This window comes from Pseudophryne corroboree, chromosome 1 (assembly GCF_028390025.1).
Source record: "Pseudophryne corroboree isolate aPseCor3 chromosome 1, aPseCor3.hap2, whole genome shotgun sequence".
NCBI lineage: Eukaryota > Metazoa > Chordata > Amphibia > Anura > Myobatrachidae > Pseudophryne > Pseudophryne corroboree.
In genome coordinates, this window is record NC_086444.1 from 1,131,542,462 (window position 1) to 1,131,567,850 (window position 25,389).

General features: G+C 43.9%; 1 protein-coding gene across 2 annotated transcripts in view; it reads left to right on the forward strand.

The window, feature by feature from the left end:
• Nucleotides 1-25,389, forward strand: part of EVC (EvC ciliary complex subunit 1) — a 181,743-nt gene that overhangs the window by 79,607 nt on the left and 76,747 nt on the right. For both annotated transcript variants that reach the window (XM_063923425.1, XM_063923416.1), the window contains exons 10-12: nt 15,554-15,702; nt 15,785-15,883; nt 21,090-21,302. In XM_063923425.1, coding sequence (XP_063779495.1) covers nt 15,554-15,702; nt 15,785-15,883; nt 21,090-21,302 — 461 coding nt within the window. The remainder of the gene's footprint in view (nt 1-15,553; nt 15,703-15,784; nt 15,884-21,089; nt 21,303-25,389) is intronic.

Here is a 25,389-nt window from a genome sequence, read left to right on the forward strand (position 1 = left end):
AGGTCAGACCTTCATATAAATTGTTGTTCTGCTAATGCTACTGCTGATAAGACAAATGTCTAAGGTAAATACAACAGTTTTCAGTATAGAGAGCCATCAAAATGTGAGATTCTTTTTGAGCATTATTCTAAAAGCGGAAATCCTGCGATCTTAAACCATGAAAACGCAACACTAGAATGGGCAGTTGTTTCAAGTTGTTTGAACTAGATACAACACAAATAGTGCATACATATTATTCACCGACACTGAGCTCAAAGAATCTTTTCTAAATTTAGCAAACTAGCTGCTGGTGGACTGACTATACCTGTAAGCACAGCTGAATGTGAAAGAGGATTTTCTACTCTAAAACTAATTAAAACCTGTTTAAGGGATCGCATGAAGCCAAGCACACTAATAATCTGCTGCTGATTTCACTGGGGGACCAGATCCTACAGACTTTGATTATGTAAAATCTGCAAATGAAGGCATCGCTCAGGAGAAGAAAAGAATTAAAATATAAAATGTTGAGTCTGAATCAATATAAGGTCAGGAACTCATTATTGCGAAGGGCCCCACCCGTGAAACCCAGCTGGAAAAAAATTCTGGGGAGAACACTGGACCCTGTTTGGAGGGTCAGCCAGAACGCAGCGGAGAAGAACAGTAAGAACACCTCCCTCTTCCTGCTTTTCTCCATTTCTACAGGTAAGGGGACACATAACACCATCTAGAGATGGCGTTATGTTTGTCAGAAAAGCTTTGCCGCGCTCATCTATATAAATACCGTTCCTGCCCAGCCCACATTAAGGGGTACATCTACTAAGCAGTGATAAGAGCGGAGAAGTGAGCTAGTGGAGAAATTTCCCTATCAACCAATCAGCAACTCTGTATCATTTTATAGTATGCAAATTATAGATGTTACTTCGGTGCTGATTGGTTGCCATGGGCACTTCTCCACTGGCTCACTTCTCCGCTCTTATCACTGCTTAGTAAATGTACCCCTAAAACGTATGAGGTCTGCAGGATAAGGATGCAGAGATAAAAAGGCTTCTCTGAAATTCTCAAGTAAATAAATACAGAGTAAATAAATGGCTTTCGCCAGTTTTTTTTTTTTTTTTTTTTTTTTTAGAGTTTAACAAATAGACCATGAGGAAAAAGGTGGCACACTGGTATAGAAACAAACTGCACACCAAACAAACAGACCCAGGTGTGTGTGTGTGTGTGTGTAAGTAACATTAATACACTACCACATAACATTACTACAACCCCTAAAAACACAAACTTCAATATAATAATAATAATAATTTTATTTATATAGCGCTCTTTCTCCAACAGGACTCAAGGCGCTTTACAGACATCAAAAACAATGCACATGATACAGAGGATTTGAGTAATACAACAATAGACAAGATTTTTCTTTTATGTCTGTGTTGCTTAAGTCCACAGAAAGCATAACGCAGGATTGGTGAAGGCATTTTGGGTAATAACTTCCAAGGGTTGTGTATTCCACCCTTATAGGTACCAAGTGCAGCAGCCATCTTGGGCGCTAAGCGTAGGATTACCCAGGTGGAATAGTCTACCCCTAGAAGAGATGACACAAAATGGGGGTGATTTCAGAGTCCTACAGTTCAGAGTAGGGTTCCAACAAAACCACAAGGTCCATGTATTTTTTTCATCCCATCCACAAGTGTACCATATGGGGCAGCCATGTTGGGCGCACTTTGAAGGTTACACTGTGGGAGGTGAGCCATGCAAGGGCCAAGTTCATATATGGGAAAACTGATGCTTAAGTAATAGTATGATGTACCCTGCATGTAGGGCACAATGGAAAGGTGTGCAATCAGTGGAGGTTAACATTACAGGAAAACACATGGTGGGTTGGAAGCGAGCAATGGAGAGAAAAAAAAAAAAAAAAAAACTCAATAGCAGGTAACTAGTGGCAGAAGTAGGAGTGGGATAACATTTTGATCAGATCTTAGTTCGGTTGGGTATGAGAATGAGGGGGGCATACTCAGACGCAATGGGGATGTCCCTGCTGATCCCGGTCCTGGTGCTCTTCCCCCACAGTTCCCTGTTCATCTTGATGGTTAGGCCCAGGGACAGACTTGATGTTCTCAGACAGAGAGGTTGTAAGCATGGTCTTGGTGTTCTCAAGTTTGAGGCGAGGAGAGGCCACATAAAGTTCCAGAGTTTTTTGGTTGTAATGCAGGCCTTTTGTTAATTTGTAAGTTTGTTTGACTTCTGTTTTCCTTCGGTTTAACACAGGTATAACACTGCTATTGATATTAGCTGCCACTTAATAACTAGCCACTTCATACACTAGTCACTGCAACGTCCTTATAGGCCTGACGTCCTATACTATATATACCTTCCTTATAAAAAATAAATTACCCATAATATTAATACGCTCCTACCCCTGATAATATCAACATATACCCCACCCCTCAGATAACCTTAATCCATCCACCACTCCACCTACAAGTTGCATTAACACATGCTCAACTGGAAGATAGATCCCTGGTCTGTCACACTGCGGGGCACCGGAGTAGAAGCATGGAGACCAGAGACAGCGGGGTAGAGTAGAGGAAGGGAAAAGGATAGATATAGGGTGTAGGAGAGGAGGAAAGAGATAAGTAAATGTGAAAGTGGCCTGGTCTCAGGAGGAGGCGGAGAGGATGAAATCAGTGCTGTCCAGCATCTCCCTACAACACGTCACAGTTATGAATGTGGCCCGACCCTATGAGAGGAGAGTACATTGTACATTCCCCCTGCACAGTGCAGTTACCACAGTTCTAGAACTTTGCCGTCCCCAGCAGGTAGCGCCCCTGGGCATGTGCCTAGTGAGAAATCTGTCACTGTTCGTATTTGTTATAAAAGACAATGGGGCAGATGTATTAACCTGGAGAAGGGATAAAGCAGTGATAAGTGTAAGGTGTTAACACATCAGCCAATCATTACGGAATTGAAAAATGACAGGAGCTGATTGGCTGGTGCATTATCACCTTCCACTTATCACTGCTTTATCACTTCTTTATCCCTTCTCCAGGCTTAATACATCTGCCTCAAGTTTTCCAAATGAATACTGAAGTGATTACAACAGAACTAATTGTTTATAAGTGATGACATTAAACCTTACTTTTATTTATACAGAAAATGAAGTGAGATTAGCACATGGTGATGCTTGTGTTGTACTTGGAGGGGTTTTCCTCTATCTATTCTCTGTTTAAGAGCTTATGTGATATGTTGCCAGTGTTCCCTGCAACATGTGCTATGTGTTGTATACAGATTGCAAATCGGTGGATTCAGCCCGTACAAAGGGTTACTGATTTGCTACATCAGATCTTTCTTCTCTGCATTAATGTATGACTGTGGGTTAAGGCTTTTATTTAGTGTTGGGGGGGGGGGGGGGGGGGGGGGGTTAAAATGCTTGATCCCTTTTTAAAAAAAATGTTTTATTGTTATTAAAGGCTGCAGGGCTCCAGTGGTAAATCTGAATGAGAAGGAATAATTTAATTTACCTTTTATATGATATACGTAATATGGACATTGTAAAGTTTAATTTTTTATTTTTTTATTTTGCTTAATGGATTACTAAACCTAGGCTCCAAGCCTTGTATTAAACATTTACAAGTAATGTTCAGAAATGTAACTAAATGCACAGTGGTGCTAGGTACATTATGTTATGTTAAGGTATGGAATCCTTTACCAATGCCACAGTGAACGGTGCAAGATGTTAAATTTGGCCCAGGGGCCAAGTTAAACATGCAGATTTGATATGGACATTTGCAAGTTATTTTATATATGTACATATAGTCATTATTAAAGTCACGTATGTAAAAAAACAAACAGACTTAAGATCATGGTTATAGAATGAGATTCCTCAATTTGTTTTGTGGTCTGTGATTTAAAACAAAACAAAACAGGATTTTGTAAGCAGCCCTCTGCCAAACTGCCCTACTTTTTATGCTACCGTAATACCTGCTGAGCCTCTCCCCACCTATTATCCACTTTCTGCGCAAAAGACAAAGATGCTGGTGCAGAGCTGACTGCAAGTCACCGTAATTGCTCCATTACTCCATCTCCATGCACGGAATGAAGATCCTTGTGAAAACAAAAGTGTGCAGGTGTGCACTGGACACTCTTTTCCATCTGGACCTCTCTTCTATTGTAAGCTCTCATGAGCAGGGCCCTCTTCCCTCATTTTGCGTTTCCTTCTCTCCCTTACACCATTATCAGTGGCATTGAACCTTTGAGTGCAGTGGCCACTGCTTTTGTGTATATCATGCCTGCATGTGCAGCAGTGGTTATATAGCATATGCTTTGTCTGCACTGCTTCTGTTATATACCCTTCTTGCACCATATTAATAAAGGATCATAATAGTAGCGTAAATTCCAACGATACACCTTCACTAGACTTTGCCTGCATACAAATGCTCTCTTACCACACTGTGACAGGATGCAGTACAATGCCGACTGTCTGGTTCCCGGCGGTCGGGATACCGACGCCAGAATCTCGACAGCGGACATTTTATCAGCGGTTGGAATACAGACAACCACCCATAATTCCCACTCTGTTGGTGGGTCCACGACACCAACCGAGTGGGAATAGAACCTATGGCGTGCCCAATGGGGACTCGCGGCGGTATTCCAACAGACAGGATGCTGCTGTTGGGATACCGACAGCCGGTATTACATAACGAATCGCCTGTGACAACCCTTCAAGGCATAAGGGGAGATGCAACACCAAAGACTGTTACACAATGTGGCATCTGTCATAGTTGTGTACACTCCGCTCTGGAGAATGTGCAGTCTGAGAACATGAAACAGATAAAGGGTTATTCGTGACAACAAATTCCATTTAAAGACTTTAATTAATGAAGTATATGGTTTACCAGCAGTCAGAAAATGTCAATTATTTATGCAGGAAAATAAATAACACTCCTTTTATTTACATGTAGTACTACATTAGTTTTCTCTAACGTCCTAGAGGATGCTAGGGACTCCGTAAGGACCATGGGATAGACGGGCTCCGCAGGAGACATGGGCACTTTAAGAAAGAATTTAGTCCCTGGTGTGCACTGGCTCCTCCCTCTATGCCCCTCCTCCAGACCTCAGTTTGATACTGTGCCCAGAGGAGCTGGGTGCTTTTCAGTGAGCTCTCCTGAGTTTACTGATAGAAAGTATTTTGTTAGGTTTTTTATTTTCAGGGAGCTCTGCTGGCAACAGACTCCCTGCATCGAGGGACTGAGGGGAGAGAAGCAGCCCTACTCTCTGAAGCTACGTCCTGCTTCTTAGGCTACTGGACACCATTAGCTCCAGAGGGATTGGTACGCAGGATCTCACCCTCGCCGTCCGTCCCAGAGCCGCGCAGCCGTCCCCCTCGCAGAGTCGGAAGACAGAAGCCAGGTGAGTATAAGAAGAAAAGAAGACATCACAGGCGGCAGAAGACTTCATGATCTTTACTAGAGGTAACGCACAGCACTGCAGCTGTGCGCCATTGCTCCACACACCTCACATACTCCGGTCACTGTAAGGGTGCAGGGCGCAGGGGGGGGGGCGTCCTGGGCAGCATTTGGGACCTCATATTGGCAAAAATAACACATATATACAGCTGGGCACTGTATATATGTATGAGCCCCCGCCAAAATTACTGTTTAAGCGGGACAGAAGCCCGCCGCCGAGGGGGCGGGGCTTCTCCCTCATCACTCACCAGCGCCATTTTTTCTCCACCGCACCGCTGAGAGGAAGCTCCCCGGGCTCTCCCCTGCTGATACACGGTAGAAGAGGGTTGAAAAGAGAGGGGGGGCACATAATTAGGCACAAAAACTATAACATACAGCAGCTACCTGGTTAACATTAAGTTACTGTGTTATTCCTGGGATATTATAGCGCTGGGGTGTGTGCTGGCATACTCTCTCTCTGTCTCTCCAAAGGGCCTGGTGGGGGAACTGTCTTCAGAAAGGACATTCCCTGTGTGTGTGGTGTGTCGGTACGCTTGTGTCGACATGTCTGATGAGGAAGGCTATGTGGGAGAGGAGCGGGAGCAAATGAATGTGGTGTCTCCGCCGACGGCGCCGACACGATTGGATGGATATGTGGAAGGTTTTAAATGATAATGCTAATTCCTTGCATAAAATATTTGACAAGGCTGATGCATTGGGGCAGTCAGGGTCTCAACCCATGCCTGACCCTATGTCGCAGGGACCGTCAGGGTCTCATAAGCGCCCAGTATCCCAAATTGTTGACACAGATATCGACATGGATACTAACTCCAGTGTCGATTACGATGATGCAAAGTTACAGCCAAAATTGTCTAAATCCCTTCGATATATGATTATAGCAATAAAGGATGTTTTGCACATCACAGAGGAAACCCCTGTCCCTGACACGAGGGTGTATATGTATAAGGGAAAGAAGCCTGAGGTAACTTTTCCCCCCTCACACGAACTGAATGAGTTATGTGAAAAAGCTTGGGAATCTCCAGATAAAAAACTGCAGATTTCCAAACGGATTCTTGTGGCGTATCCTTTCCCGCTAACGGATAGGTTACGATGGGAATCCTCCCCTAGGGTGGACAAAGCTTTAACACGCTTATCCAAAAAGGTAGCCCTGCCGTCCCAGGATACGGCTACCCTCAAAGATGCTGCTGATCGCAAACAGGAGGTTACCCTGAAGTCCATTTATACACATTCGGGTACCTTACTAAGACCGGCAATTGCGTCGGCCTGGGTGTGTAGTGCTGTAGCGACATGGACGGATACCTTATCTGAGGAGTTGGATACCCTAGATAAGGATACTGTATTATTGACCCTGGGGCATATAAAAGACGCTGTCCTATAAATGAGAGATGCTCAAAGAGACATTAGTCTACTGGGTTCTAGAATAAACGCTATGTCGATTTCTGCCAGAAGGGTCCTGTGGACTCGGCAATGGACAGGTGATGCCGACTCAAAAAGGCATATGGAGGTTTTACCTTACAGGGGGGAGGAATTGTTCGGGGAAGGTCTCTCGGACCTGGTCTCCACAGCTACAGCTGGAAAGTCAAATTTTTTGCCTTATGTTCCCTCACAGCCTAAAAGAGCACCGCATTATCAAATGCAGTCCTTTCGTTCACAAAGAAACAAGAAAGTCCGAGGTGCGTCCTTTCTTGCCAGAGGTAGGGGCAGAGGAAAGAAGCTGCACAACGCAGCTAGTTCCCAGGAACAGAAGTCCTCACCGGCCTCTACAAAATCCACCGCATGACGCTGGGGCTCCACTGGCGGAGCCGGGCCCTGTGGGGGCACGTCTTCGGAATTTCAGCCACATGTGGGTTCACTCCCAGGTGGATCCTTGGGCAATAGAAATTGTGGCTAAGGGTTACAAGCTGGAATTCGAAGAGGTGCCTCCTCGCCGGTATTTCAAATCGGCCCTACCATCTTCCCCCCAAGAGAGGAAAATAGTGTTAATCGCAATACAAAAATTGTATCTTCAGCAGGTGGTGGTCAAGGTTCCCCTCCTTCAACAGGGAAGGGGTTATTATTCGACCATGTTTGTAGTCCCGAAACTGGACGGTTCGGTCAGACCCATATTGAATTTAAAATCTCTGAACCTATACTTGAAAAGGTTCAAGTTCAAGATGGAATCGCTAAGAGCGGTCATCGCAAGCCTGGAAGGGGGGGATTTTATGGTGTCACTGGACATAAAGGATGCGTACCTTCATGTCCACATTTATCCACCTCATCAGGCGTACCTAAGATTTGCGGTACAGGATTGTCATTACCAATTTCAGACGTTGCCGTTTGGTCTCTCAACGGCCCCGAGGATTTTCACCAAGGTAATGGCGGAAATGATGGTGCTCCTGCGGAAGCAAGGTGTCACAATTATCCCGTACTTGGACGATCTCCTCATAAAAGCGAGATCAAGAGAGCAGTTGCTGAACAGCGTATCTCTTTCACTGAAAGTGTTACAGCAACACGGCTGGATTCTCAATATTCCAAAGTCGCAGTTGGTTTCTACGACTCGTCTGCCCTTCTTGGGCATGATTCTGGACACGGACCAGAAGGGGGTTTATCTCCCGATAGAGTAGGCCCAGGAACTCATGACTCTGGTCAAGAACCTATTGAAACCAAAACAGGTGTCAGTGCATCATTGCACTCGAGTCCTGGGAAAGATGGTGGCATCATACGAGGCCATTCCCTTCGGCAGGTTCCATGCGAGGACTTTCCAATGGGACCTACTGGACTCTCAGGTCCGGGTCACATCTTCAGATGCATCGGTTGATCACCCTGTCCCCCAGGGCCAGGGTGTCACTACTGTGGTGGCTGGAGAGTGCTCACCTTCTCGAGGGCCGCAGATTCGGCATTCAGGACTGGATCCTGGTGACCACGGACGCAAGCCTCCGAGGTTGGGGAGCAGTCACACAGGGAAGAAATTTCCAGGGTCTTTGGTCAAGTCAAGAGACTTGTCTTCACATCAACATCCTGGAGCTAAGGGCCATATACAACGCCCTACGTCAAGCGGAGACCTTACTTCGCGACCGACCAGTTCTGATCCAGTCAGACAACATCACTGCAGTGGCTCATGTAAACCGCCAAGGCGGCACAAGGAGCAGAGTGGCAATGGCGGAAGCCACCAGAATTCTTCGCTGGGCGGTAGAATCATGTAAGCATACTGTCAGCAGTGTTCATTCCGGGAGTGGACAACTGGGAAGCAGACTTCCTCAGCAGACACGACCTACACCCGGGAGAGTGGGGACTTCATCCAGAAGTCTTCGCACAGATTGTGAGTCGGTGGGAACTTCCACAGATAGACATGATGGCGTCCCGCCTCAACAAAAAGCTACAGAGGTATTGCGCCAGGTCAAGAGACCCTCAGGCAGTAGCGGTAGACGCCCTAGTGACACCGTGGGTGTTCCGGTCAGTCTATGTATTTCCTCCTCTTCCTCTCATACCAAAGGTGTTGAGGATAATAAGAAGAAAAGGAGTGAGAACAATCCTCATTGTTCCAGATTGGCCAAGATGGACCTGGTATCCAGATCTGCAGGAACTGCTCACAGAAGATCCGTGGCCTCTTCCTCTAAGACAGGACCTGTTGCAACAGGGACCCTGTCTGTTCTAAGACTTACCGCGGCTGCGTTTGACGGCATGGCGGTTGAACGCCGGATCCTAGCAGAAAAAGGCATTCCAGTTGAGGTTATCCCTATGCTGATAAAGGCTAGGAAGGAAGTAACAGCAAAACATTATCACCGTATATGGCGAAAATATGTTTCTTGGTGTGAGACCAAGAATGCTCCTACAGAAGAATTCCATCTGGGTCGTTTCCTTCACTTCCTACAAACTGGAGTGAATTTGGGCCTTAAATTAGGTTCCATTAAGGTCCAGATTTCGGCCCTATCCATTTTCTTTCAAAAAGAATTGGCTTCTCTCCCAGAAGTTCAGACTTTTGTAAAGGGAGTGCTGCATATTCAGCCTCCTTTTGTGCCTCCGGTGGCACCTTGGGATCTTAACGTGGTGTTAAGTTTCCTAAAGTCACACTGGTTTGAACCACTTAAAACGGTCGAGTTGAAATATCTCACATGGAAGGTGGTCATGTTATTAGCCTTGGCTTCGGCTAGGCGAGTGTCTGAATTAGCGGCTTTGTCACATAAAAGCCCCTATTTGGTTTTCCATATGGATAGAGCAGAATTGCGGACCCGTTCGCAATTTCTGCCAAAAGTGGTTTCATCTTTTCATATGAACCAACCTATTGTGGTGCCTGTGGCTACACGTGACTTGGAGGATTCCGAATTACTTGATGTGGTCAGGGCTTTGAAAATTTACGTAGCCAGAACGGCTAGAGTCAGGAAAACTGAAGCGCTGTTTGTCCTGTATGCATCCAACAAGATTGGTGCCCCTGCTTCAAAGCAAACTATTGCACGCTGGATTTGTAACACGATTCAGCAAGCGCATTCTACGGCTGGTTTGCCGTTACCAAAATCGGTCAAGGCCCATTCCACTAGGAAGGTGGGCTCTTCTTGGGCGGCTGCCCGGGTAGTCTCGGCACTACAGCTGTGTCGAGCTGCTACTTGGTCGGGTTCAAACACTTTTGCAAAATTCTACAAGTTTGATACCCTGGCTGAGGAGGACCTCATGTTTGCTCAATCGTTGCTGCAGAGTCATCCGCACTCTCCCGCCCGTTTGGGAGCTTTGGTATAATCCCCATGGTCCTTATGGAGTCCCCAGCATCCTCTAGGACGTTAGAGAAAATAAGATTTTACTTAACGGTAAATCTATTTCTCGTAGTCCGTAGAGGATGCTGGGCGCCCGTCCCAAGTGCGGACTTCTTCTGCAATACTTGTATATAGTTATTGCTTCAATAAGGGTTATGTTATAGTTGCATCGGTCTTGAACTGATGATATGTTGTTTTCATACTGTTAACTGGGTAGTTATCACAAGTTATACGGTGTGATTGGTGTGGCTGGTATGAATCTTGCCCTTGGATTAACAAAATCCTTTCCTCGTACTGTCCATCTCCTCTGGGCACAGTTTCTCTAACTGAGGTCTGGAGGAGGGGCATAGAGGGAGGAGCCAGTGCACACCAGGAACTAAATTCTTTTTTAAAGTGCCCATGTCTCCTGCGGAGCCCGTCTATCCCATGGTCCTTACGGAGTCCCCAGCATCCTCTACGGACTACGAGAAATAGATTTACCGATAAGTAAAATCTTATTTTTTTCCCTTTGGATCTATTCCATAATCTAGTGCAGCTCTTGCATAAAACTCAAGGATGTAGGAATGACACATATTGTATGTATGCTCCCTGCTCTGCCATGCTGGCTAAACAGGCTGAGTGCCAGACAGAGCGCTAGAGGGGCATTCAGTGCACTGACTTCAATTTAACTGGGGTCAATGTCCTTTATACATTATGCAGCTAGAAAACATGTACTGTTAACCCTTGCTAATACAGGTAGTGAATGCACATAACAATGTATTATTGATCAGTGTATAACGGACTATTGATGTCTGCGGATTGATGCAGTAAGGTTGTCTCTCTAGGAGCGCTCATACAGTATATCCAGCTTTCTTTAAGGTTTCTTATAAATCTTCTATAGCTAAATATCCTCTTTAATTACAGAGGCGACGTGCCTTGTTGTTTGTTTACAGTCTTCCACAGGCTAAGTGGAATTGCTAATTTAAACATGCGTAGCTGACTAAGCATGAAGGAGACAGCCCTTAGTCTAATATCAGCCTAGGCAGCATGGAGTCCCATATCATAACTAATTAAAGTATTTAAATTGGATAGGAATGCTGTCAGAAAAATACATAACAAACATTTCTGTGGTCCGGTGCTTGAGAAACAGCCAAATGCATTTTATATTCCGTATCTTGTGCTCCCAGCAATGGAAGAACGTATAATTAGAAAGACCCCCTGGAATGCTTGCTGCGGAACATTAAGCCCGCTGATATCTTGGCTGAAAATCATTTTCTGCTTTGCCTTCTTGTTTGATGAGATATAGTCATTTCTGCACATAAGGCGACCCTAGTGTAATAATAAGGACGTGTGTGAGTAATAAGTATTTCACATCGGATGTTTTACAACTGGGCGGATATTAAATACTTCTGCCCCCCTGGGTTTCCCTATTGTGTCTAGATTTGCTGCACTTCTATATTTCTGTGGCTCCATACTCTATAACTTCAGATGCTCGTTTAAAGAAGCATATCCCCCGGCCCCCTAGAGCAGTTGATGCTTGGGTATCACTTTTGGGATCCTTATCTTGTGCACAAGCCCCTTAAATATAGCTCTAACGACTTTTAATTGTTAATTACCTGTAGTTATGGGTTAACTGCTCGCGGACTGCCATGGCAAACCCCAAGAGCCCTGCTGCGTTTTTTTTTTTTTTTTGTCCAGCTGTGATATCTGCATTAAGTGCAGCATGCGAGCCTCGGGCACCTAACCTGGTGTTTTTATATTATCAGACCAGGTACAGCAACCACAACTGGTACCATCCCAATGGTCACAATCATGGATCCCAGATCTAGTACAGGACTTCTGCGCTTGATGGTGTCTTGCAGTAAAATAAACACTGTATGCATGGCACAAATGAGCTGACCAACTGCACCAAGTCTGCCCAATCTGGCCACTCCCACTCCTAACACTAGGGAAAATTCTGATGTCTTTTGGGTGCCTGTTACGTTCTGGTGCTGGGTGCCCGATACATTTCACACTGATAGCGCCCAAGTAGACTGGGTTTAGCTGCACAAATCGACTAATGTACTGGACGCAATGAGAAAAATGCCGTTGGGGCGCCCAAACTGGACTCCTTGCAGATTTCTGTTTGCCACCTCAGGAGTCTGCAGGCAAAAGTCACGTTGGCTCGACTGTCAGCAGGAACAATTAAATAGCTGCCGTCGGGCATGTGGCAAAAACAATTGAATTGCTCCCTCAGAATGATGAACATGGCTGTTATGATCACATAGATTTTAAACATGAGATATACTTCTGGTTTGAGGCTCACCTGCATTTACAGATAAGACCTCCACCATTCACATCAGCTATTATACATCTGGAGGAATCACCTGACACAAGTTGGGTTCAGTGAGCTAAACTGGGTTGCAGGAGAGAAAATGAACACAAAAATGAATTAAGCTTCAAGCCATAAAACATCTCAAACTCACTGTGTTCGTTTATACAACTCACCAGATGTGCTTTTTACTTAGCCTCTTTTTTTTTTTTCGCCACTTGAAGTTTTTGTTTTTTATTTGTCGCAATTGTTCCCAAGATTCCGGGCTACCAGGCGCTGACATAAGTCTATATTCCATCATCTCTTTACTTTATAGAGTAATTTTATTCCATTAACAGCGAGTCAGAAGAGCTACATCTGGTGCCAGGACTAATTTAGCTCTTTTCCAGTTGGAGGGGTTTATCTAGGTGACATAACATATGACGGCTCAACTTGGTTTGTTGACATCCCAGTGACTGCTAGACGCACGGTTTAATGCACTGCTACTTTCCCTTGGCATCACAGTATCAAGGCGTTCTTCACATCATGCGCTGTTCTCATCGGTACTGGCACATGATGTCAGCAGCTGTGACGGTATGAAGTGGACTGAAAATTAATTTCCTTACAAACAAAATGAGAAGAAAAAAAAATTCAATTTAATTTTCCCCATCGCTATTTCTAGAAAAACTAAGGTTAAAAAAAAAAAATAAGAAAAGAAGAATAAAATTATATATATATATATATATATATATATATATATATATATATATATATATATATATATATATAGAGAGAGAGAGAGATGCACACACTTATAAACACAGTTATTGAAATCCGAAATAGTATGGAACCAGCCACTCCATAGCAATGTTGTTTCTCTGCATGGTGTGAAAAGTTGTTGCCTGCAGTTTCATTGGGATTTTGTTAAGGTTCAGTGCGTTAATCCGATAGCTTTCTCCCTAGAGGTATCTCGGAATCTGTATTTCATCACATAGCTTTAGCAAAATTCTAGAACTGCTTTCCGCTGCGAACAGCAGTGCCTAGTAACAGGGGTCTTAACGGATCAGGAGATCAGGGGAATGGCTATTATGTATTTACGGCACATGTAAAAAAAATTACACTGACCGTGATTGTGGAAGTCGAATATTCTCCCCACCACAACTGTACAGGGATAATTCTTGTTTTGTCCTTTTTACAATTGAGAGAGGGCATAATATAGAGATTTAAAACTACTGGTCAGTACAGTAGAAGCTAGCAAAGTGTAATTGGATATGAAATGAAGTGAGAGTTTGGTAAAATGAAGGAATGTGCTAAAAAAAGGTAAAGGGCAACAAGGTTTTAAAATCAGCAGTTTTCACACTCGTAGGCATCACATAGCAAAGGCCGTTACCTTCTTGTATACTGACATCAAAGCCGGTCAATTTTCAAAATCTATGCAGTATACACTCCTCTCTCCCCAGGTGCTGTGACTTGCTTGTTCGGAGAGGGCTGGGTTTTGTAGCCGCTTGTATATACATTTGTGTCATTGGTAGTTCCTGGGTAACTAGTAGCTGAACCTGCTTTTCTGCAGGCTACTACCTGGATCATATACCAACCTAGCTTGTCTGCTGCCAGCCCTGACCCACTCTGTATACTGACTTGGCTTGTCTGCCACCTGCCTTGACCACAACTTGTGTCTTGAGGAAGTCAAAGCCAGATTCTAGTCTTGGCACTGTTCATCTGTGACATTTACTCTTTTAGTAGCAATGACAGTCTCATCCACTCAAACACCTTCTGGTCTTTCTTAGTTTTCTGTCCATCTCTAAAAAACTCTGGCTGCATCCTAGAGTGATCAGCTTTTACTACCTGGGGGCCTTCAGTACCAGTAAGCATGAAAAGCTTTAAGAGAAAGGCAGCTTGCTAGATATGAAGACCTCCCACTGCAATAATCAGGGTCTTCTCACCTCTCTACAAACATAATGGAGATTTTAAAGTAAAAACAGGTCAATGAAAGAATTAGGAAGCAAGAGAGGTTTGTAAAAGGTACACAGTTAAATGGGACAATAATAGAATAGGAAATAAGGAAAAGATACAACAGAAAGGAAGAGAATAAGAAGCGCATGTAAAGATAACTGAGTGAGGAAGAGGAGATTACAGGATGGAATAGAAACATGAAATGAAAGAATGGGGAGGCAGGTTAAAGAGGAATGAGCAAGCTAAAGAAAAATAGCAAAAAAGAATGTAATGGAAAAGGAAAGAATAAAGGCATTGTCCCCCATAATAATCAATAAGACACACATGATCCACAGTGATGGACAATCTGATATGGTTCATCGGTGGAACAATACTATTTATTGTATCATGAAAAAAAGCAGCATTAAAATTACCTGTGCACCCTGACATCAGCCACCCTTAATTCCAAAATGCACCCATATAATCATTAGACCTTCCACATACCACTCAGACCACACCTTTAACACAAAATGCTCCCAATAACCCGGAAATGCTCCACATGCTCTGAACACCACTCTGTTTTCCCCATATGTCACTCAAACCTCCCTCTATCCCCCACATGCACACACATTCTACTACTCTCTCAAAGTGAGTGTTTGGATGGACGACAGAATGCAGACTGGATCCTCCTGCAATGATCTCATGTGTGTTAGATAACCAATTTATGCTGTGCTGAGAATGTCACATGAGTCAGCTGCTCCAATCACATTCAGTCTTATTCTCTGCTTTTAGAACACTCCATACTTCTTTGGCCCCAGCTCTTAATAAATAATAGCTGGAGCCCCACGTGAAGTTTGAGGGGGAGAGTGCATAAAGCTATGGTTGGGTCGGACTACCTCATCCATAATGGTTCTAAACTCTGCGACCTGAAGAAGAATAAAATCTGATCGGTTGCTATGGGCAACAACTCCTTTACTGTATTTATATAGTTTTGTTTAGACCAGTTTTCATAAAAGATGTTTAATGTGATTCTGTCTAAATTTTCCCTTTTTCTTTAAAGGCTTTATATATATATATATATATATATATATATATATATATATATATATATAATTTTTATTTCCCTTTTCTCTCAAATTATTTTATTTCTGATACATTTTGTTCCATTTTTATTTTTTTATTTTTTTTAGATTGCCTTCAGGAGACCAAATCCCTGGTAAGGGAACACTTAGAGCATCGCAGGAAGCTCACAGACATCCTTCATAAAGCCCATAAAGAGGAGCATCTCCATTTCCTTGAAAGCGCTAAGGGCACCGTGGAGGCCGATCGCTTTATAAAGGTAACGCTTTGAAAGCCGTATACATGATTTGCTTGCTACTTGTATGATCAGTAAATGTAATATATCATGATTACCTACCTAGGAATACCATAAGCTACTGGAGAAACAGAGGGAGCTGTATGGGGAGCTGGACGATGAGGAAGACTGTAAATCCATTGATGCTGTTGCAGATCTCTGTAAGGTAATATCACCATATCATTCCTTATCTCTGGCTTGCGAAGTAACCTAGTCCAAGCTATATACGTCCTTAGACAACAGTATCGGCTAATTAGTCATAAAGCAAGCTGCCCTTTATTTCCAGCAGAGAGAAAATTAGTACAAGTTAAGTGATAACAACTGTAGTGTCACATTGTGTGCATGTATTACAGCTGGTGTCAGGAGGGATGATCTATTGAATGGTGACAGAATATCTTTAGCGTTTGCCCACATATGTGGTTGGCCATATTGGGGCAGATGTACTAAGCCTTGGAGAGGGATAAAGTAGCAACCAATCAGCTCCTAACTGTCATTTTTCAAACCCAGCCTGCAGAGCCGGCCCTAACCAATATGATGCCCTAGGCAAGATTTTGGCTGGTGCCCCCTAGCACCACCACTGGTTCCACCTCTGACCTTGCACCTCTTTCCCAGCACCATCACCCCTCACCCATAGCAGTCCTTGTACCCCCTATATTTTAAATAGGAACAGTTCGCACATTTGACGCACAGCCCAAATAGGGGAAGGGGCATGGCCACACAATAGTAACCCCAATTCCAATTACGCCACACAGTACTGCAACTTTATTCACATTTTATCTTGCGATAGTGTCCATAATTCATATTACATCCCACAGTAGTATCACTTTACCTTATAAACGTTACTCCTCACAGTACAGCCCCTTATTCACATTACATCACACTAAATTGCTACTTATTCACATTACACCACACCTTATTGCTCTTTATTCACATTAGACGACACAGTAGTGCCCTTTCTATATGCAACGCCACATAGTAGAGCACCTTATACACATAATGCCACACATTAGTAATGCATTTATACACAATTCCACACAGTAATGCCCCTTACACATATGAGACACATTAATGTCCTTATAAACAAAATGCACCTTACACATTGACAACCTTTATTAATGCCCTTTTACAGTTAATGTCCCTTACACATATGCCGCACATTATTAATGCCCTTATACACATAATGACACACATAGTGGCCCTTTACACATATGTTGCACATTATTAATGCATTTTTACATGACACACATAATGCTCCTTACACATATTCGGAACACTACTGCACAACCAACCCACCCGCACACAGCACTCACACTTCCACTAACACTGTGACCTCTGCCTCTGCTTGGATACAGATGTGTCCTTACAAATTTTGCATCAATGCGAACGTCGGGCATCTTTTTTTTAAAATGAAAATGCATCTTATTTGCATTGCTATGTGGCTAGGATGCACAAGCAGCTTATGCTGATTAAAATGATATGCAGCATGCCTATATACTGTGTGAGACTGTGGCTGTATCTGCATATGAAATGCTACATACAGAATATAGGCATGCCGCATATCATTTTAATCAGCAGAAGCTGATGATGCCCCTAGGCATATCAAATGCCCTAGGCAATTGCCTAGTTTGCCTATGCCTATGGCCGGCTCTGCCAGCCTGTAACATAGCAGTTAGACTCTAGTACTTTTGTCCTTTATCCCTCTTCACTTTACACTCTCTGAGACTTAGGGGGACATGTACTAAGCAGTGATAAAAGTGGAGAAGTTGCCCATGACAACCAATCGGCTGCCCTGTATAATTTTAAAGTATGCAAATTATGAATGTTACTTCTATGCTGATTGGCTGCCATGGGGAACTTCTCGACTGGCTCACTTCTCCACTTTTATCACTGTTTAGTACATGTCCCCCTTAACCCCTTCAGTGGCGGGTTTTTTACATTTGGTCACACCTCCCAGGGCAGGTTTTTATTTTTTTTTACCCTTTTTACCTGCGCGTTGCCAGGGGTTTCATGCACGATTCCATGGGTTTCATGCGCATTGCCAGAGGTTTCACGTGCTGTGTCATGGTTTTTGCCAGAGGTTTATGCTCTGGAATCCATGCTCATTGCCACGGTGAATGTTCGTTGCCCAGGAGTAGCTAGGGATGGCCATTGACCATCGATGATTCAAAATCATCAATGGTCTATGACTGATGTCGAATACTTTTTACCATTGATGGGGGAGAACCAGATGGTTTCCCGCCATCGATGGTTTAGTGCTACTGAATTAAAAAAAAATGTTTTCCTAAAAGTGTCAGGGCACGGAGCTTAGCTCCGCCCCCTGACACCCACTAAGCCGCACACCCCTGGTCCGTCCGCATGTGTACGATAATTGAGGGATGACCATTGATGGGTAAAACCATCGATGGATCCATTCCAGATGGTTTTACACTATCAAGGTTATCCATTGATGGTGACCATCGATGGATAACCCACCGATGGCCATCCCCGCCAGCACTGATATCACCTCCCCCCTTCTCCCTTGTACTCCGCTCTGGCGGAGTTTTGCGGAATGACGCGAATGCATCATGATGTCCTGATGTGATCATGTCATGACATCACAACGCGATCGCGTCATCCACCGGGCCGTCCGAGCGGAGTGTAGGGAGGGGGAGCAGTGGCATGCCTGGAAAATTTCCGGGGTTGCCAGTCTGCACAGCGCAGCTGGCCCCGGAGAGGTTAATACATCTCCACCCGTAGCGGGAGATGTACTAAGCAGTGAAAAGAGCGGAGAAGTGAGCCAGTGGAGAAGTAGCTCATGGCAACCAACCAGCATTGAAGTAACATCTATCATTTGCATACTTTAAATTATACAGAGAAGCTGCAATGGACAACTTCTCCACTGGCTTATTTCTCCACGCGTATCACTGCTTTGTACATCTCCCCCTATAGTCTATTCAGCACTTGGCTGGATTTGTTCTGCGCTACGTGGGGGCCTGTTAGTTGGACGATGACCACTCACACAAGCTGTTCATCTTCCCGTCTGGAATTTCCCAACATGGCCGATAATGATCTCTTTGTCCTTGATCAGGATATATATTGGTCATTGTGATTGTAGTTGGTGGGAAATACTGTACTTGGCTATATCGGGCTAATGAACTAATATCGGGAGTCATTTTGTGCTAAAAAATTGAGATTTGGTTGAACCTTTTTATTTTAAAATTCTACTTTTTTTATTAAATGAATAGTTTGGAAATCAGAAATAGATAAAAACATAGGGGTAAATTTACAAAGATGGGAGTTGTATTTAAGATGGGATGTTGCCAATAGCAACCAATCAGATTCTACTTCTCATTCATCTAGCACCTTCTAGAAGATAATAGCTGGAATCTGGTTGCTATGGGCAACATCCCATCTTAAATAGAACTCCCATCTTAGTAAATTTACCTCACAGTGTAGACATTGTACACAAAAGTTGGTGGTAGAAAAACCCTGAGAACTGATGCCTATACATAAATCATATAAAATAATACAAGGCCATCTATGGCTGTCTGCTATCAGTTCCATACCAACAGACAGAGCCGTTTCTAAACATTTTGGCTCCCAGTCCGAACAGTAAAAAAATGTGCCCCCCCCCCCCATAGACATTATTATAAAAAGTGTTTTTCGTGCATGCCCCACAGAGAGCGCGTGGCCTCACTAAAGTGAGTGTGGCCTCATTAAGATGAGCGTGGTCTTGCAGGAGAGAAAAAAAATTCCACCAATTTATGCCCCACAGCAGTGCCTCCTGCACCATAATAGGCCCCACATAATAATGCCCCCTGCACCATAATAAGCCACATACAGTGATGCCCCCTTACCATATTATGCCCCACACAGTAATGCCCCCTGCACCAAATATGCCCCACACAATAATGCCCCCGTACCATAATATGCCCCACACAGTAAGGCCCCCTGCACCATAATATGCCCCACACAGTAATGGGGAATAATTATCTGTACACTGCACCATACTTATGTGTACACTGTGGGGCATAATAAGTTGTCCTGGTCAGTACTGTGTGGGGAATAATAAAGTGTCAGGGGCATTACTGTGTATGATGCACAGTAATGCCCCTGACAATTTATTATGCCCTACACAGCACTGCCCAGCGTAACTTATTTTGCCCCAGTTATGCCCTGGCCTGCCCAAAATTGATACATTTTTGATCGTTGTCAAGGGGTTTCACGTTGCGGGCCGCCTCCCGTTTGGCAGCATCTCCTGGCGGTTCCCAGACAGGTGTATGCGGCTCTCTGAACTTCGGCGTCCTCGTCCCTGACAGATGCTAGAGGTCCAGTAGGACCTCTAGCATCTGTCTCCTCTATGGCAGCGGCCATTTTGTGTAGGACATTTTATCCGTATTCTATGCGGTTGGCTAGACTGCATAGAATACTGCTGACAACAGTGTCCGCGGCACCCCGTGTGATTCCACGGCGCGCCCGGCCCAAGAAACAGTCCTGCCAACAGGTTACCAGCCTCTCTGATATACTAAGGACATTTGTTCTGTATTCCCACCGTATCAAGGGAGTACAAAATCTTGTGGGGATAAGATGAAGGGTATCCAGATGACAGGTCAACCTTAATTAGGTCGACAGTCAATAGGTTGACCTTTAATGGTCGACATGCATTAGGTCACATAGACAAAATGTCGACATGGTCATTAGGTCAACATGTAAAAGGTCGACAGTGCTTATGGTTGACAGGTACAAAAGGTCAACACACAAACATGCTTGACAGCTTTTGGGGGATTTTTTTCAACTTTACCATCCACGTGGATTACGATCGGGAATAGTAACCTGTGCCGAGTGCAGTTGGGGCACCTTCCCCGAACCATGGCGAGCAAAACGGTACATTAATTGGGGTTCCCTGTACTCTTAAAAAATGGTTCTGTTGACCTTTTTGTGTTGACCATTTGTCATGTTGACCTTTTCCAGTGTCTTCATTTTCCAGCATCGACCTTTCACATGTCAACCTTTTCCTCATGTCGACATTTCACACAGCAACCTTTTCATCATGTCGACCTTTGCCTTGTCGACCAATAGTGGTCGACTTAATGACTGTCAACCCTGCGATCCATACCCAAGAGGAAGTTACAAGTGTATAAAGCTGAAAACTATCTTGGAGGAACTTACTCGGCGCAGAGGGGAGGAGAACCTCCTTGTATCAGTAAAAGCTGCAGTGACCCAGGTGGAGGGTTAATTGAAATGAAACCATCTCTTGCATCCCTGATATACTATGCTAGTAGCTGTTACGGTTATAGCATACAGTACGTTTATGCAGTTATACAAAGTATGAGTTGTGATTGTATAAAAGCCGTGGCAATCTTGGTAACACGTGTGCGTTTCATTTTTCCAAGGACTTATACACAGGAGCCTCGCAGACATTTGAGAAGTTGGTGAAAAAGCTATTTCTTCAGACCCTCCCGGAAATGACGAACTTGTCTTTAGGAGAGTGTGAAAGCCTCAAGCATGAGCTAAGGCATAATCTCTCCATTGAGCTGGATAAGGCCGAAAATGAAAGAAAGACTAAAATCAAACTCTTCCAGGAGATACTAGTGCAAGAAAAGCAGGTATGTTTTCTGAGCACAGAACAATCAAACTATTGTTTAAAATGTTCAAAGGGAGTTATTTCTGCAAATGTCTAGCGCCATCTGCTGGTGTGTTGTATATAATCTATGTCTAACTAAAAATGGTTTGTTATGGAAAATGGTCAGAGTTATTGGAGCCACTCTGGCTGTATGAGAATAGCATATACCTGATATACTGTCTGGGAACCAAATTGCAACTTTGTAGCCAGTCATGTACAGTTATTCTTAGCTCATGGTTGCATAGGGACTCAAACATTTTTGTAACCATTTTGTGTTCTATTAGAACACTACATATATTGCATCTTTACAGATGGAGAAGCCTTTATTGAAGCATATTATGGAGCCCATTTTAACGGTTTCCTTTCAAAAATTGTAGTGTTTATAGTCTAGGTAGTGATGTGACAAAGGAGGCATAGAACACTGTACTCCTACATTTCCGAGGATGGTGTATAGGAGCTGGCAACCCAATTATAATATTATCATAGTGGCAACGCGGCTGGGGTTACACAATTCCACTAACTTAAAGCCACGTGAGTCTGAATCTGTGTATCTATGGTGACCGGCCCTAGAGTGAAATTTGTACCCAGATTTATCAAGCCTTAGAGAGTGATAAATTGCATGGTGATAAAGTACCAGCCAATCAGCTCCTAACTGCCATGTTACACACTGTGTTTGAAAAATGACAGTTATGAGCTGGTTAGTGGGTACTTATCACTGCTATTTATCACTCTCCAAGGCTTGATAAATCTGGGCCTAAGTGAGAGAAATAGATTAGCTACAGTTATTGAGTTAGGTCACTAGAGAAGTGAATTCCTCCTATGTACTGTACTGTCTAATACAGGGGAGTCCAACCAGTCAGAGACAAAGAGACAAAAATGATGTATAGGTACGTCCAATAGCCAACATCATGCGCATGCCAAAGGTGCACGCGCAAAAATGGGGTTTGGCTTTGTGTCTCCTAGGCCACGTCCCTGGTATAAAATACATTAAATACATTGAAACAGCCACTTAACACATAAAATACATTGAGAAAGCCAAATTCACATAATAAACTTCAGCCCACCCTCATTTGTCATACCAGCACCTGCTTATGTGTCACTCCCGCCCCCTTCACCCCGTGCCATTACAGCAGCTCCTCATTTTGTCACTGCAGTCCTTCATGTGTCACTGTCTTCTTAATTGTAATGAGCTCTGTATGTTCTGTATGTCAGGGGGGTATTAGTGTATCCCCCAAAAGCCTCTTAAAAGAGACAATAGTCGCAGGCGTTCAATAGCAATGAATGGGAGGCGGCTGCATGCCGTGTATCGCTGGCTTTCACGGCTGCTACCTTTATAACACATGGGAGGGGATAAATGAACCACATTGGTGCATTGCGCTGCTGACGCCGGTTTGAGGGCCGCAGGTTGGCCACCGCTGGTCTGATAGGTTTAGCATATTAGAGTAAAGAATGGGTTACTTGTCATTGATGTTTGCAGTTGGTGCCATCACGAGACAGGTTGTCTTAGTAACAGGGAAAGAATAAGCGGATCACTAATGTCTCAGGTCTGCCAGCACAGTGAACCAGAGACCTTTGTTGGCACACAAGACTGACATTTCCTTTGTTAATTTGTTCATCAATTTAAATTTCTCTGGGGTGATTTGTTTCCGTTTCTATCCCTGCTAAGTGGTGGATAATATTAATTCTCAGGTAGTGTTGAGTCTCGCTGCAGTGACAGGTGTAAGTAAGCAGAAAGATCCCCTAGCAGTCCCTAATTAATGTGATTGTCAGGAGTGATGTAATTAATGCTGTCCGTTATACCGCACAATATCACCAGTCACCTGACCTATGACGGAATACGCTTTTTCTGTACAAGCAGTATTTACAGTAATAATATATTTACAGTAAGTCGGGTGCATATACTGTAGCACACATAGGGGTATATGCAATTGCGGTCGAATTCCCGAAAATGTCGAAAAACGGGACCTTTTCGACAAAAAAAAAAAAAATTCGACAATGCAATTCAGTACTTTTCGTCAAAAAAACGGACTTTCCAAATTCGACTTTTTGAAATTCGACATTTATCAAATTCGACATTTCTGCAATGGTACAAATGCGGCAATTCAACAAAAGTATATTCAATTGAAGTTTGGAAATTTCGACAACAGTGCTTTTAGACAGTAAATTCGTCGTTTTCAATCCGCCACACTTTGCTGGCGGAATCTAATAAAAAAATTTAAAAACATGTTTTTTTTTGTGTTTTTTTTATTGGTAATAGCATATCTATTTATATTAGAAGGGATTAGGTACTTGGTTTGTCTATTTTGGAGGCACAAGTATTATTTATATATTTTTAAAAAAAAAATATATATATATATATATATATATATATATATAGAAGAAGAATGGAGTGCGCAGGTATGAGTAAAATATTAAAAATTCATTTATTCAATAATAATGCTCACATACATCTTAGCTTTAGACGATCAGCACAAACAGCTGTAGATTTCCTCACGTCTAACGCTCCACAAGCCACGCCCAACGCGTTTCGTCTACGGACTTCGTCAGGGGGTGTGAGACGTCTAAGAGTCTGGTCCCGGTGTGTCGGACGAGCAGTATTTGACCGCGGTGTGTGGTGTGCCGTCCGGAGTTATTGCAAGGAGACACCCGAGGAAATCTACAGCTGTTTGTGCTGATCGTCTAAAGCTAAGATGTATGTGAGCATTATTATTGAATAAATGAATTTTTAATATTTTACTCATACCTGCGCACTCCATTCTTCTTCTATTTTTATGCATATTGGATCCGGTGGTTCCGGCCCCAAAAAAGGAGGAAGCGGCAGGATACATCTTACAGAAACTGAGAGTTTTACGGACACAGACTGCTATTGACTGATACTTTATTCAAGGTGGATGTGGATGCGCAGCTATTTCTTTGCATTATATATATATATATATATATATATATATATATTTTTTTTTTAAATGGAATGTTAAAAACCCGAAAAAAATTTGCGTGGGGTCCCCCCTCCAAAGCATAACCAGCCTCGGGCTCTTCGAGCCGGTCCTGGTTCTAAAAATCCGGGGGGAAAACTGACAGGGGATCCCCCGTATTTTTAAAACCAGCACCGGGCTCTGCGCCTGGTACTGGTGCAAAAAATACGGGGGACAAAAAGAGTAGGGGTCCCCCGTATTTTTTACACCTGCATCAGGCTCCACTAGCTGGACAGATAATGCCACAGCCGGGGGTCACTTTTACACAGCGCCCTGCGGCCGTGGCATTAAATAGCCAACTAGTCACCCCTGGCCGGGGTACCCTGGGGGAGTGGGGACCCCTTCAATCAAGGGGTCCCCCCCCAGCCACCCAAGGGCCAGGGGTGAAGCCCGAGGCTGTCCCCCCCCCATCCAAGGGCTGCGGATGGGGGGCTGATCGCTTTGAGAAAATTGAAAGAATATTGTTTTTTTCCAGTAGTACTACAAGTCCCAGCAAGCCTCCCCGCAAGCTGGTACTTGGAGAACCACAAGTACCAGCACGCGGGAGAAAAACGGGCCCGCTGGTATGGTACCTGTAGTTCTACTGGAAAAAAAAATACCCAAATAAAAACAGGACACGCACACCGTGACAGTAAAACTTTATTTACACATGGGACCCCTTTCCCCGAATGCAGAGACCTCCCCGTGACTGCTGGGGGGGGACCCCTTGATTGAAGGGGTCCCCACTCCCCCAGGGTACCCCGGCCAGGGGTGACTAGTTGGATATTTAATGCCACGGCCGCAGGGCGCTGTATAAAAGTGACCCCCGGCTGTGGCATTATCTGTCCAGCTAGTGGAGCCCGATGCTGGTGTAAAAAATACGGGGGACCCCTACTCTTTTTGTCCCCCGTATTTTTTGCACCAGCACCAGGCGCAGAGCCCGGTGCTGGTTTTAAAAATACAGGGGATCCCCTGTCAGTTTTTTCCCCGGATTTTTAGAACCAGGACCGGCTCGAAGATCCCGAGGCTGGTTATGCTTTTGATGGGGGACCCCACGCAATTTTTTTTCGGGTTTTTTCCCGTTTTTTCAAAATCTGATCAAAATCCGTCAAATCGCCC